Below are 13,198 nucleotides of genomic sequence, written 5' to 3' on the forward strand. Positions count from 1 at the left end.
CCACTAAGCTCCTTTCCTTTTTCCGTGTTTACTACTCCAAACTCAATTAACCTTTCTTCAAAGGTACTGTTTCAAAACCTCCTGCTATTTTTAATAGCCATTCTCCACTGGTCATGCGGAAAAACCTAAATGGACACCATTGGGGGTGATATTTGTAAAGCAGAGGGGTCCCCTGTGCCCTTTCTCCTTGGGATTATGGGGAAGGAATCACAAAGGGCACTTGATCATGGCATATTGACACGAGAGATTACAGTTCCCACGCCTTCTCTCTACCATCCCTCACCTAAATCCATCCAGGCTGAAGGGTCCCAGCTAGGGGTCAGCCTGAACTCTGGGACCTCCCTAACCCCGCTGTAAATGCATCGTGTATTGGCTGCTGCAATGTTCCCAGAGAGGCCCATTGAAGCCACTGAGGTACGAAGATGGAGAAACTGGGCTTCTAGCTGCTGCGAGAGCTGTCAGTAAGGCCTCTAAAGCCTCACATTAGTTTCTCCAAGTTCTCTTCTGATACTACTGCAAAGATAAATTAAAAGATTCCCATCAAACTGTTAGGTTGAGGTCTAGGTGTTATTATAATGAGGTCTACTCTGACCCACAATGGTGGGCATACTATCTTTTAGTATGTGTTTGAAATTAATCCAGTTACCATGCAAGGTAAATACACCTTCATTTTTTTTCTAGATATATTTGTTTCTTACTAACAGATTTTAAATTTTGAACTTACCCAGCCTCTTGGCAAGCTTGGCCTCTTTCCTTGAATCCACCATCACAAAGCCTATGTTTTTATGCTCCAGGACCTGGGCCACAAGCTAAAAAGACAAAAAGGTCAGGGAAATGAGTTAAGGGAAGAGAGGTGGCAAAGACCATCGCAGGTGTGACATCAGTGCTCCCTGCCACTCTGAGCCCAGATGAGGCAGGAGAGTGCTGAGACTCAGAGGTTAAGAAGAGAGCCCTGGAAAAATGTATACCCAGCCACAAGCTCGTTCTTTCTTTCTTTCTTTCTTTCTTTCTTTCTTTCTTTCTTTCTTTCTTTCTTTCTTTCTTTCTTTCTTCCTTTCTTCCTTTCTTTTCTTTTCTTTTTTTTAATTTGGTTTTTTGAGACAGGGTTTCTCTGTATAGCCCTGGCTGTCCTAGAACTCACTCTGTAGACCAGGCTGGCCTTGAACTCAGAAATCCGCCAGCCTCTGCCTCCCAGAGTGCTGGGATTACAGGCTTGTGCCACCACTGCCCGGCTCACAAATCCTTTCTGACTAAAATTGGGGCACACAGAATCCGAAAGGAACCACAGCTGCGCAGATACCCAGTGGGGACCTGGCGTGGAGCAGTGAGATCTTTTGTAGGTGCCAAGTGAAGACCACGCCTTTCAGTAAAGGAGTCCTGAGGCCTGAAGGAAGCCTCCCGCCCCTGAGCTGCTGTGATGCAGGTGCCCTTTGGCATCCAGAGGCTTCCTACAGCCCCTAGTGAGGAAGAAACGCAGGGAGTATCTGAGGATGAAGGTACCACTGACGCCCGATGTCCAGGAGGGTGCAGCAGAGCCTTGGATGGAGAATTAGCTAAAAAGTGCTCTGAGCAGACAGCAGTATAGGAGATGGCACTGCATGTAAGACTGGCATCCAGCTAAGCTTCCTGAGACTCAGATATGAGCAAATAGGTACTCTAACAGAGTGTCATCTTTGTCATCTTGCCATCTCAAAATGGGGCTGGACAGAAATGGGGACATGAGCTGTCTGAGGATAGAACCTGCGACCTTACAAATGCCGGTCCATTACTAGCCGAAGCATTGTGCTAAACTTTGAACCCTAATACTGCTTTTCAAAATGTCTGGGTTCATATGCAGTTGTAAGAACTACACAAGTGAGATCTCTTAAACACACACATTTCTGGTTTTCTACAGAAGCTAGATCTTGTGAAACTGAGGTACAATGTCACAAACTGGACAGTGCCTGCAAGAGTTAAAGTCCAGAGCAGTGCCCATGACCACACGGGGCCTCTGTTGTCCCTCATAGCCACAGCCACTGTGTGCTGTCCCACCCCCTCCCCAGGGATTCCCCTATCCACCATCAATCATACGGCATCTAAACACAGAACCACGTAGCAAGTACCTTTTTAAGATAACTCTTTACACTTTACATAATGGTCCATCCAAAGGGTCTGATGTTTTGCTGCCTGAATCACCAGGTTTGTCCCTTTTCACTGCTAAGTAGACATCCAAGGTGTGGACGTGCCACAGTTTGCGTAATCATTCACCTGCCAAACAGAATCTGAGTTGTTTCTAGCCACTGGCTCTGGTGAACAGAGTTGCTTTGTGGGATTTTGAGTTAAACATTAGTCTTTTTTTTTTTAATTTTTTATTTTTTGAGACAGGGTTTCTCTGTGTAGCCCTGGCTGTCCTGGAACTCACTCTATAGACCAGGCTGTCCTGGAACTCAGAAACCCACCTGCCTCTGCCTCCCAAGTTCTGGGATTAAAGGCATGCAGCACCACTGCCCGGCTAAACATTAGTCTTAATCTCAGGAATAAATGATTAGGAGAATAAACTGTGACTCATATGGGAGTTTCAGGCTTCGTTCTCACTGAAACCACGGAACTGTTCTCTGGCCACAGTGAACTGCTGTGTATCCTCATGAATAATGCATGAGCCCCCCCCCCACTCCAACCTTGGCAGCCAGGAGTGTTATCATCCCAAGAGTATTATCACCATTTACATTTTAGTCATATCTCCTAGGGACGCAGCAATGTTTCCTTGTGGTTTTAATTTGTGCTCTGTGACCATTTACTTGAGCATGTGCTGTGTTTATATCTGTCTGCTCCTGTGAAATGTCTCTTCGTGGTGTTTTCCTGTTTTTATAGAGCACATTAGCTTTTCATTTTCTCCTTTTTGGATCCCCAGCATCCAAATAAAAGTTGGCCACAGTGGGTGTGTGCCTGCAACCCCGGCTGTGGGGATGTGGGGGCCAGTGGGTGCCTGAGGCCCTGGGCAGCTCGTCTGTGAGTCACACACACACACACACACACACACACACACACACGGGCCGGAGAGCAGTTGAAGTAGTTGTGCACACATGAAAACACACACACCATCTCCAACACATAAATGGAGAATTTAATTTCCATAAAGTCTAATTTAGCAATGTTTTTCATTTATAAATGGGATTTTGTTATTGTTGCTTTTTGTTTCCTTGGGCAGGGTCTCACTAAGTAGCTGTGGCTGAACTCAATGTGTGGATCAGGCTGCTCTCGAACTCGTGGAGACCTATCTGACTCTACCTCCAACATGCTGGGATTAAAGGTGTGTACCACTGTGCCCGGCTGTAATTGGGATTTTTAATGTTAAGGCTAAATTCCGAACTGCATTATATTTTCTCTAAAAGTCTTACAGCTTTTACGTTTTGTTCTGTGGGACACAGAGTATTTTGATGAAATTCTGGGGAAGCCATGAGACAGCCTGGGGGCCCTTTTTCCTTTTGTGCTAGTTGACTCCAGCACCGTTTGTAGAAAGCCTTCCTTCCTTGGCACTTAGCCCGTGCCTTTAACAAGACTCAGTTGACACATCTGAGTGTATGTGTGTGCGTGTGTGTGTGTGCGCGCGCGCGCGCGCGCGTGTGTGTGTGTGTGTGTGTGTGTGTGTGTAAATCTGCTGTCTCCATTCTGTCTGTCCTTCTGTCTGCACCACACAGCGCAGGCTGTGGCTTCTGTGAGGTGAGTCCTAAAAACACACAGCAGTTGTGTTTCTTATTAATTCTTTTTGTGGGTTGCTTTAACTAGTAATTTTTCCTCTTACACAGCAGCTTCAGAATAATCTTATTCATACACAAAAGGGATCCCCTAGAGTTTGGACAAGTATGTTATTATATTATATTGTGTTGTGTTTTATTGTGTTGTATGCATGTATTTATATGTGTATATGCATGTATATAGTATAAGTAAGACATAACTGTATTAACTCTCATAAGACAGAGTGTGTGTGGAGAGAGTGGTGTAGTCAGTGTTGTCTGTCAATGTGGGAAGATTCTGTATCTCTCCATTACTTCATGACTTTTCCATTAGCATCGCAGAACTGAGCACAGAAGCCTTTTTTGCTTTGTTTTGTTTTGAAAAGCTATTTATTTAATGTGTGGGTGATCTGCTGCATATACATCTACCTGCCTGAAGAGGGCACCAGATTTCATTACAGATGGTTGTGAGCCACCCTGTGGTTGCTGGGAATTGAAGTCAAGCCGCCCGTGCTTTTAAGCACTGAGCCATCTCAACAGCCCCTTGTTTTGTTTTTTGACGTTATGTCTCATTCCGGGATCTTCCCGCCCTCACCTCCCAAGTGCTGGGACTGCTGACAGGCACCACCACACTCACTTTAGTGTGCAAATCTAGTGCAAGTTTTGTGAAATTTACATCTAAATATTGGGAGTCATTTGTACCATAGTGGTGTATTTTTATATTTGAATCTGAACTCTTTCTAGTACAGAATATATCATTGCATTTTTATGTTTATCTTGTAGCTTCTCACCTTGAACTCACTTATTTCTAAGACATCTTCCTTTCTTTGGAATTCTTGGGAAACTTCTGTATAGGCAATCATGCTAAAACTTATCCCTTTCCCACCCATCTGATCTTTCAATTCCTTATGCTTCCTCACTCGACCAATGAGAACTCTCCTTTCATTTCCTTATGCCTTACTCGACCAATGAGAGCACTCTTGTTTGAAGACAGTAGCTTGATTATTTGTTTGTTTGTTTGTTTGTTTGTTTTTCGAGTCAGGCTTTCTCTGTGTAGTCCTGGCTGTCCTGGAACTCACTCTGTAGACCAGGCTGGCCTTGAACTCAGAAATCCGACTGCCTCTGCCTCCCAAGTGCTGGGATTAAAGGCGTGCACCACCACTGTCCGGCCAGTAGATTGATTCTTACCTGGTGTTTTTGTTTATTCTTATTTCATTTTTTTATTTGCATCTGTCTTGCTGATATATCTATTTTCCCTTTCTGTCCTTCCAATTCTGTTATATTTGTAGTTTGGTTCTCTGCATTCTACAACTCTGTGGGGTGTCTTATCTCCACCGACTAACCTGGGGACCATTTAGCTCTGCGAGGGCTAAGTCCCGCTACCCTCCAGAATCCATTCTGTGGCTACTTCTTAGGCTCCGCCCTCCTCCATTCCTGTGTCTTCCCTGAAGTACCTCTCCTTCCTTCTCCTCCCTTGCCAGATAGACTTCCTAAGTTCCGTTTCCACCTTGTCATCTGCTCTTATTTTCTCTCTTTTTCTCTGGCTCCAAATCACTCCCCTTCCCCTTAAGACTAAGGATCCTAAACAGAATGTCATCTGAGCGCTGCTCCAGGTGGCCGGAGTGGACCCCAGGAGCAGGCAACAAATGACACCCTGTCTTCCCCACACACACTCCCCTCCCCGACCTCGAGCTTTCTCTTTCCTTGAATTTTGTCTAAAACAGGGAAGACCGAGTCATCACCACTAGTGCTAGGACGCTGGGACTCACCCTGAGCTTTCCTGAGGTCCCCCAAGCCAGTCTTTCTGCAAAACCCATTGGGCATATAGGCTATTACAATCCTTCAGACCATGTTGTGTTTTATTTTCCTAATAAATCCCCTGTTTTTCGTTGCCAGCCACACTGCCCTATTTACTTTAGTAAACATCTTAAACAAATGTTCCCCTGTCAATCACTCAAAGTCACAAGAGCCAGTCCTCTTCTTCACCACGAGCTTCTCTGATGGCAGCTCTTAAACGTCAGTGTGCACACGAAGGCCCCAGGGCTCTGTTAAAATGGGGCTTCTTAGTCCTTCCCGACAGAGCACAGAAAATCGAGCTGGGACGGGCTCAGGAATGCACACCCTCATAAACAGAACAGCCACGCCCGTGGTTGTATGCCACAGCTTCACGTCAGGCTCTGGAAAGAACAACTGTTAATGGCTGTCACTTCTGAAAGCTACACAGCACCATTCCAACTGAGGGCTCATGTTGGTTTTTTGGATCTCTCTCCATTTAGTGAAGGGGTAAGTATTAACAATAATTTTAAAGAGAGAGAGAGAGGCCATTGCAACGGCTCATCAACTACTGAAAGCACTCACTGCCAAGTCTCACATTCTGAGTTCTATCCCTGCAACCCCTGCAAAGAGAACTGATTCCACAAGGTTGACCTCTGAGCTCCATAGGCATGCCATGCCAAGTGCACCGTGATGACATACATGTACTACATCACCCTCCTGTCTTACACACACACACACACACACACACACACACACACACACTGGGAAAGAATGACAACCTTAGGTAAGCATAATTGTGTCCCTCTCCTGGGCACATAAAGCATACTCTTTCCTATCTGGGTATCTACGTGGTACTCTGCATACTTGAGCACTAAGTACCTGTCACTATCCTGTGCCCTAGATGTATACACAGAACAGACCGTCACAGATGGGCCCGAAAGGCACTGAGATGTACCTTCCTCCTCCCCTTTCTCCTTCCTCAGCATCCTGACTGGCAATCCCTGCAGCCCCTGAATCACCACCAACTTCCACCCTCACTAGACCCAAAGCCTGCCCATCTCAGCTTCGTCTCCACCACCACCAGCTCTAGCACACACCCTTAGCAAGCTTAAACCAACAGTAGCCAGAGCTAGCAGACACCTATAGGTACTATGGGACTGAATAGGAGGGTGGCTGTGGTGGAGACTTGGGGCCTCTGGGCTAACTTTTTATGTGACTGGGTCCCTGAGAACCAGTTATGTCTGGGGAGGCTGGAGTAGGCAAATAGGTCACTGTTGCTTCTTGTCTGTGGCTTGGTTTCCTCTGCCCCACAGTCTTCCATCTCACCCAACCCCCACCTCACTCATCTTCTCTCCTGTAAGGCTTAGCCAGCCTTGGGTGTTGAGAGCAGCCCCCAGCTCATCCTTCTCTCTAGGATCCCAGTGGTCCATCCCCAGGAGCGAACTCAGGCGCCCAGTGTGTGATCACCAGTGTCCCGATTCTGTGCTGTGACGCTTTCCTCAGTAGGGAGAAAGGCACGCACCTTCTGTATTCTGTGCAGTTCTTTGGAGACAGTCAGCACCTTTGTGGGTCCATGGATGGATTAGTGCAAAGGGCTTGTAAGCCAGAGAGGCAAGAAGCAGTTATCATCAAATACTGTGAATCCTACGTGAGAAAAACATTTCCTAAATGCCCAGAAAACTGGAATACTCTATACATGACATCTCCTGTTACCTTATAGCCACTCCTGAACTACCTTGCACTGGTGTGCTGATTGATGAGTTATTCCATAGTCTCTCTTGAGAGTCCATCCTTAGGACCAGCCCCATCAGTTGGCTGCCTGTGTGTAGCTTCTAGAATGGAAGTATTGCTTGCTCTCTCTCAAAAACACTGGGATTTGGCTAGACTTGAGGATTCTTTTAACTCAAGTAGACTTCTAACAAAGTTCCATATAAACAATAACATAGATAGCATGATAAATAAATAATTTAAAACTGATAAGTATGTTTCTGTCATGTCTTTCTTTCTGGTGTTATAGTTCATAAAGTCATTATATCACTCTTGCTGCTTGAATGATGAGGTCCACATGCACGCCATCTTTAAATGAATAGGTAGCCTATGTTTGCTAGACCCTACTGGGACTTAGTGTCAACTCCTGGATTGCTGGCTTTGTCACCAGCCTATGCTGTGACTTCACTGCCCAGCAGAGGCAGTAACATTATCTATACCACAAGATTCTGTTGGGGATTAACTGAGATAATGCATATGAAGTGTATACAGTAGGTGCTTAATAAATGCTAAACTTCCTCCTTAGTAGTATGATAGCTGAATACGGTTCTGGGTCATTACTGATTCCCAAATGCCAAAGCCTATATTATCAGAATAGAAAGAGGAGTAAAACTCAGTAGCCAAGGATGAGTTAATAAGGAGAGGGGGGAGGTGGGGCAGCCAGAACAGCAGGGCAAAGTTAGAGACTATGAAGTCTCATAAGAGAGAGCTTGTGGGCGGGGCTGGGGGTAGGAGAGGCAAACCATACAGAGCATGGCGGCCATGATGCAAGCCGTAGGCTTGGTTCCCATGCACTTTGGGTGTGTCTAAACCTCCCTACACAGCCACACAGCCGCACAGCCCTGCGTGTGTGGCCTTCTGCCTCCTCGGCCTCACTGGGAACACTCTATCTTGTGTAACACACTACAAAGACACAGAACCGGTCCCTGCATCTGTGTATGCCCTTTGCTCCTTCTGGAAGACTCCTCCCACCATTCTTCACCAACTCCACTGCCTTCGTAGTATATTTGAACATTCTAGTTCCCCAGAAGGAGTCCCCTGAACCCCCACTCCCAATTCAGTGCTTACTCGGGTGCCTCAAGTTTTTCCTCTGCACCCATCCCTTTGGTTGTCTATGCTTGTTGTCTCTGTACTGTTGGTGTGGGCTCCCGCGGGCTCCGCATCTATGTGGCCTTCCTCCCCGTTCTATTTCTAGCATCCAGGAGAATAGCTAGGCTGGTCCCCAAATTAGTGCCTCAAATAAATGAATAAATCAAAAGGGAAATTGCCTGTAAGAACAGAGGGCAGCGAGACATTGGGCAGGACAGGCAGGAGTGTGCATATCCACGGGGTAGAAACAGTGTCAGCTTAGGTTTGAAGGTGCACGCGCCAAGGGTTGGACCAGAACAAGCTAACTTAGAGCAGATTTTGTTTGAGGAAGCTAAAAACACTTCTGTGTTATGCTGGGCATGGTGGCAGATGCCTTTAATCCCAGCACTTGAGAGGCAGAGGCAGGTGGATCTCTGAGTTTGAGGCCTGCAGAGTGAGTTCCGGGACAGCCAGGGCTACACAGAGAAACTGTGTTTCAAAAAAAAAACCAATAAAATAAAATAAAATTATCTGTTTAAGATGTGTAAAAAAGAAAAGAGTGACGACTTTAAATACTGTGGTTGAAAGTTATAATTTGGAGTTATAGTTACGAGGCTGACCTGAGTTCAGAGAAGGTAGGTCTGAGGGCCCAAACCAGACAGAAGAAGGTGGCTGGCAGGGGCTGTGGTCTCCACAGAGGTGGCTCTGGTTTCAGACAAAGTGTTGGGACAGGAGAAGCAACTGCCTGTATGGTGAGTCACATGAGCTGGGACCCACTCAGAAGCTCTTCACTGACTTTTTAGAGAGAGAGAGAGAGAGAGAGAGAGAGAGAGAGAGAGAGAGAGAGAGAGAGAGAATGAATAGAGGAGAGGGGCCATAAGGAAAGTCAGGCTTTCCACCCAGAAAACAGAATAAAGGACAAATGGTAATAGCAAGAGAATGTTCCAGAACCACAGCCAGCTTCTCAGAACAAACAGAACTGCAGTGAGTTCATGATCATAGAAGGCACTCAACCTACTCAAAGGATTTGGAGGCACGAGAGGAGGAGACAGTCTTGGGGCTGGTGTATGAGAAAGCCGTAGGCCAGAGCTGGCAGTGTTAGAGACACGTGCCTGAAGAAGTACCTATCTTATGCAAGGAGGAGCTGTTCATAAGGTGGAAGGCATGAAAGAATCACCGTGGTACCCTGGCTCCAAAGTCACTAAGGCATGGCATCTCCGGGAGTCCAGGAGGGGAAGGACCCCCTCATCAGGTCTCCCTTCTGGACTGGAAAGTCACGGATGACCTTGTAAAGAAAATCCGGGACAGAAGCCAGTGCAGGGAACTGGACAGTTGAATGAGTGTCGAGGACAGGCTGGAGCAGGTGTGGCTTGCTTGCTCCAGAAGTTTGCCCATGAAAGGAAATCAGTGTGCAATGCTGTAAGATGGGGCAGGTCCCACCTGATGCCTGACCCCGGGTCTCAGAGGACAGAGCATCCAGTAGGTCTGTGTGGGCATCCCAAGTCCCTTTATAAAATTTGTCAGCTCTAACACAGGGGCAGAGATGAAGACGCTTCCCAAGAACTGTCTTCATGGGCAGAAACAGGAAGGTCCTTCCTGGTGGGGGTGGGGAGACATTGGAGAGGGTGACTTGGGGGGAGGCGGCTGTACTTTTCTGTAGTCTCAAGAATCTTCAAACATCAAAATAAGAAGCCCGAGGATTCTGCAGATCTCTGTTCAAAGCGAGTGTTCCCTCCGGCCAGCCATTAAAAATACTCTGGCTGCACCGCTGTCCTTTCCAAGCAAGCCAAGAGCTGGAGAGGGCTGTTCTCCCTGACACCATCTGGCACCCGCCCAAACTATTCAAAACCGTGCGTCCCCTGAAACACGAGAGCCCACGTTTATCTCCGGTAATCTCCTCTCACTTTTGGCCACTCTCAAGCAAGGCCTGGGCTATGTATAGCCTGGCAGTTGGCACACATTATGTCCACCGAGGAGGCTGGCTGGGGAAGGGGACAGCTATTATGAGAACCAAGCATGCATTGGAGCCTTTTGAAGCTGGTGTTGGGTAGCTCTTGGAAGTGCTGGGGGGTGGGCAGGGGCTACTGGTTTGCTTTATTGGCACTTTGGGGTATGTTTGCTAACCCCCTCCAGGCTGAAAGTCTATAAAAACAACTATCGTAAAACACCAATTAGGGAAACAGTGGAGTGGCTCAGTGACAAAGGCACTTGTCACTAGACTGGACAACCTGAATTTGATCCTCTCTATGCACATGCTGGAAAGGGACAACTGACTCCGCAGTTGTCCTCTGACCTCCATATATGTACCATGACATGAATGCACACATAAACACACACACACTCTCTCTCTCCCTCCCTCTCCTCCTCCCCCTTCCCCCTCTGTCACACACACAAACAGAAACACACAAATAATATTGAAAAAGATACATAACACTAAATGGGCGTTCACTATGTCAACTGCAGCACCAACTATCTCATGTGAATTATCTTTCTGAATCTTCATGGAAGTCTCCCAACATGGAGCCTCACAGATGCAGAAATGAGAAACAGAGAAGCTGAGAGCTTTTAAGCAACCTCACTGAGAGCCCAGACCTGATACTGCTCCAGAAACCCAGTTTCCGCTGTAAAGAAAGCATCTGTGTCTGGATGGGTGTGGCACCTGTCAGTAATAAACCTGATGGCCTATAGCTTAGGCAGGAAATAGGTAGTGGAGCATCCAGGAGGCAGAAAGGATTCTGAGATAGTGCCAGGCAGGAAATTTACCTGGAAAGATGAGACCAGACAGATGCATGGTGTCTGAGCGCAGGTGACCAGCCACGGGACAAATTGTAGATTAGAATGAATGGGTTCTTTTAAGTTATGAGCTAGTCAGAGAAGAGCCCAGCTATATGGCCCAGGTATTTGTAAATATATTTTGAGTCTGAGTCTTCTTTCTGGGAGCATGGAGCTCGGAGGAAGAATTAGACCTAACTTGTACACTCCTCCACTGCAACCTGCTTCTGCAGAGGGAACCAGAGGAACCTAAGTCCATGCCCTGGCTCTGCTGGTGGCCATCTGTGAGCTGAGCCAGTTATAGTTGCCTTGATCTTCAAGTTTCTATTCTAAAAAGAAACAAGAGCCAGCTGTTGCTGCCATGACCTGTATGCAAGTGCTTACTGGAGGCTTACTCTCTGTAAAACTATTTCAGGGAAAGCTCTAGTCTAAGCCTTACCCTGACCACAAGCACACATCAGCATCTCTTGCAGGGAAAACTGATGCTAACATAACTCGGGGAGCCCACCCTGACCTTCTCACTCAGCATGTCTGGGATGGAAACCCCGGAACAAACATTTCTGATCAGAGCCCTGGGCCCACATATGGTGAGAACCTTTACTCCGTGAACAGCTTCTAGCATATGAGCATAAGCTCTCGCTGCACAGCCTTCAGTGATATCCACCATGACAGAATGAGGGAGGCTGTCCCTGGAGGTCAGAGCTTTTGTTTATCCATTTTATACTAACAAGGGCCTTTCACAGAATAAGAAAAAATGGGTTTGATTTCCAGTAAAACACACACACACACACATACACACACACACACAAAGCTAACAACAAAATAATTCCTAAGGTAATATTTGGGGCTGTAAACACAGTGGTAGAACATTTGCCTAATATGAGCAAGGCTCTGGCTCTGGCTCTGGCTCAATCTCTAACATCATATAAATCAATCAATCAATAATTATTTAATAACATGAGACTAGGCTGTGCCCTTTCTTAACTCTCAGTAGAGCTCTGTTCTTTTATGGAAAAGTTGTCTGGCAGGAGAGTGCCCTGCAGGCTACACACACACACACACACACACCAGAGAGAGAGAGAGAGAGAGAGAGAGAGAGAGAGAGAGAGAGAGAGAGAGAGAGAGAGAGAGAAAGGGAGGGGAAGAGAAAGGGAGACAGAAAGGAAGGAAGGGATGGAGGGATGGAAGGAGAGAGAAAGAGACAGAGAGAGAAAGGGAGAGGGAGAGAGGGAGGGATGGAGGGAGGGAGAGACAGACAGAAAAAGGGAGAGGGAGGGAGGGAGGAGGAACTACACACACATGCACAAACACACACACAGAGCACTCCACACACACATAGAGACAGAGAGGACTACACACACACACACACACACACACACACACACACACACACACAGTGCCCAGAGCCCTTCTGGGAGCAGAAAGAAAAGGCTTTTTTCTAAATTCCCTTTCTCTTGGTTTATATCACCCTTCATGAGAAGGGGAGGTGCAGGTGCCCCACCCCTGCAGAGAAGATAAAGGACTTAAATCTCTCTGTCTGCGGTGGGCATTGAAAAACAGAAGGCTGTTCCTGCTTGGCTGGATTTATGAAACACCGAGTTTAACTGGATCCCTGAACTCAGGAGGCTGAGGCCAATGGATCTGGGTCACGAGTTCAAGGTCAGTCTGGGTGACATATGCAAACGCTGTCTCCAAACTCAAAATAACCAGACAACAACAACAGCAACATCTAGTTCTGACTAGAATATTCTGATAGCATCTACTAATGGTATCAGATACCATAGAAATCTAGCTTGTGTGGAGAGAGGGAGATTTTATGGGAGATCACATCCATGGCCAATTCAAAAGTCTTTAACTGCACACCAATCTCATGTGAGTCACTTTACACATATCTTGTGTCTGTTTTACCATTGTAATTGACTGTTATATTGTGACTGCTGGAATATTTTACAAAACAAACCCTCAGCCTTGGAGAATCCCATTCTGCTTACAGCCACACTACTAACACAGACACGAACTCATTTGCTTCATAGGTAAATTGGGGATGTGTGGTCATCTAATAGAGTGATATCCTGAGCTAGGATAGCTGTAGGGAAGGGGTG

At 46.6% G+C, this 13,198-nt stretch overlaps 1 protein-coding gene across 1 annotated transcript in view; it reads right to left on the reverse strand.

The window, feature by feature from the left end:
• Window positions 1–13,198, reverse strand: part of Casq2 (calsequestrin 2) — a 62,598-nt gene that overhangs the window by 39,082 nt on the left and 10,318 nt on the right. The window contains exon 2 of the mRNA XM_052179627.1: window positions 725–809. Coding sequence (XP_052035587.1) covers window positions 725–809 — 85 coding nt within the window. The remainder of the gene's footprint in view (window positions 1–724; window positions 810–13,198) is intronic.

This window comes from Apodemus sylvaticus, chromosome 4 (genome assembly GCF_947179515.1).
Source record: "Apodemus sylvaticus chromosome 4, mApoSyl1.1, whole genome shotgun sequence".
In the NCBI taxonomy this organism is placed as follows: Eukaryota; Metazoa; Chordata; class Mammalia; order Rodentia; family Muridae; genus Apodemus; species Apodemus sylvaticus.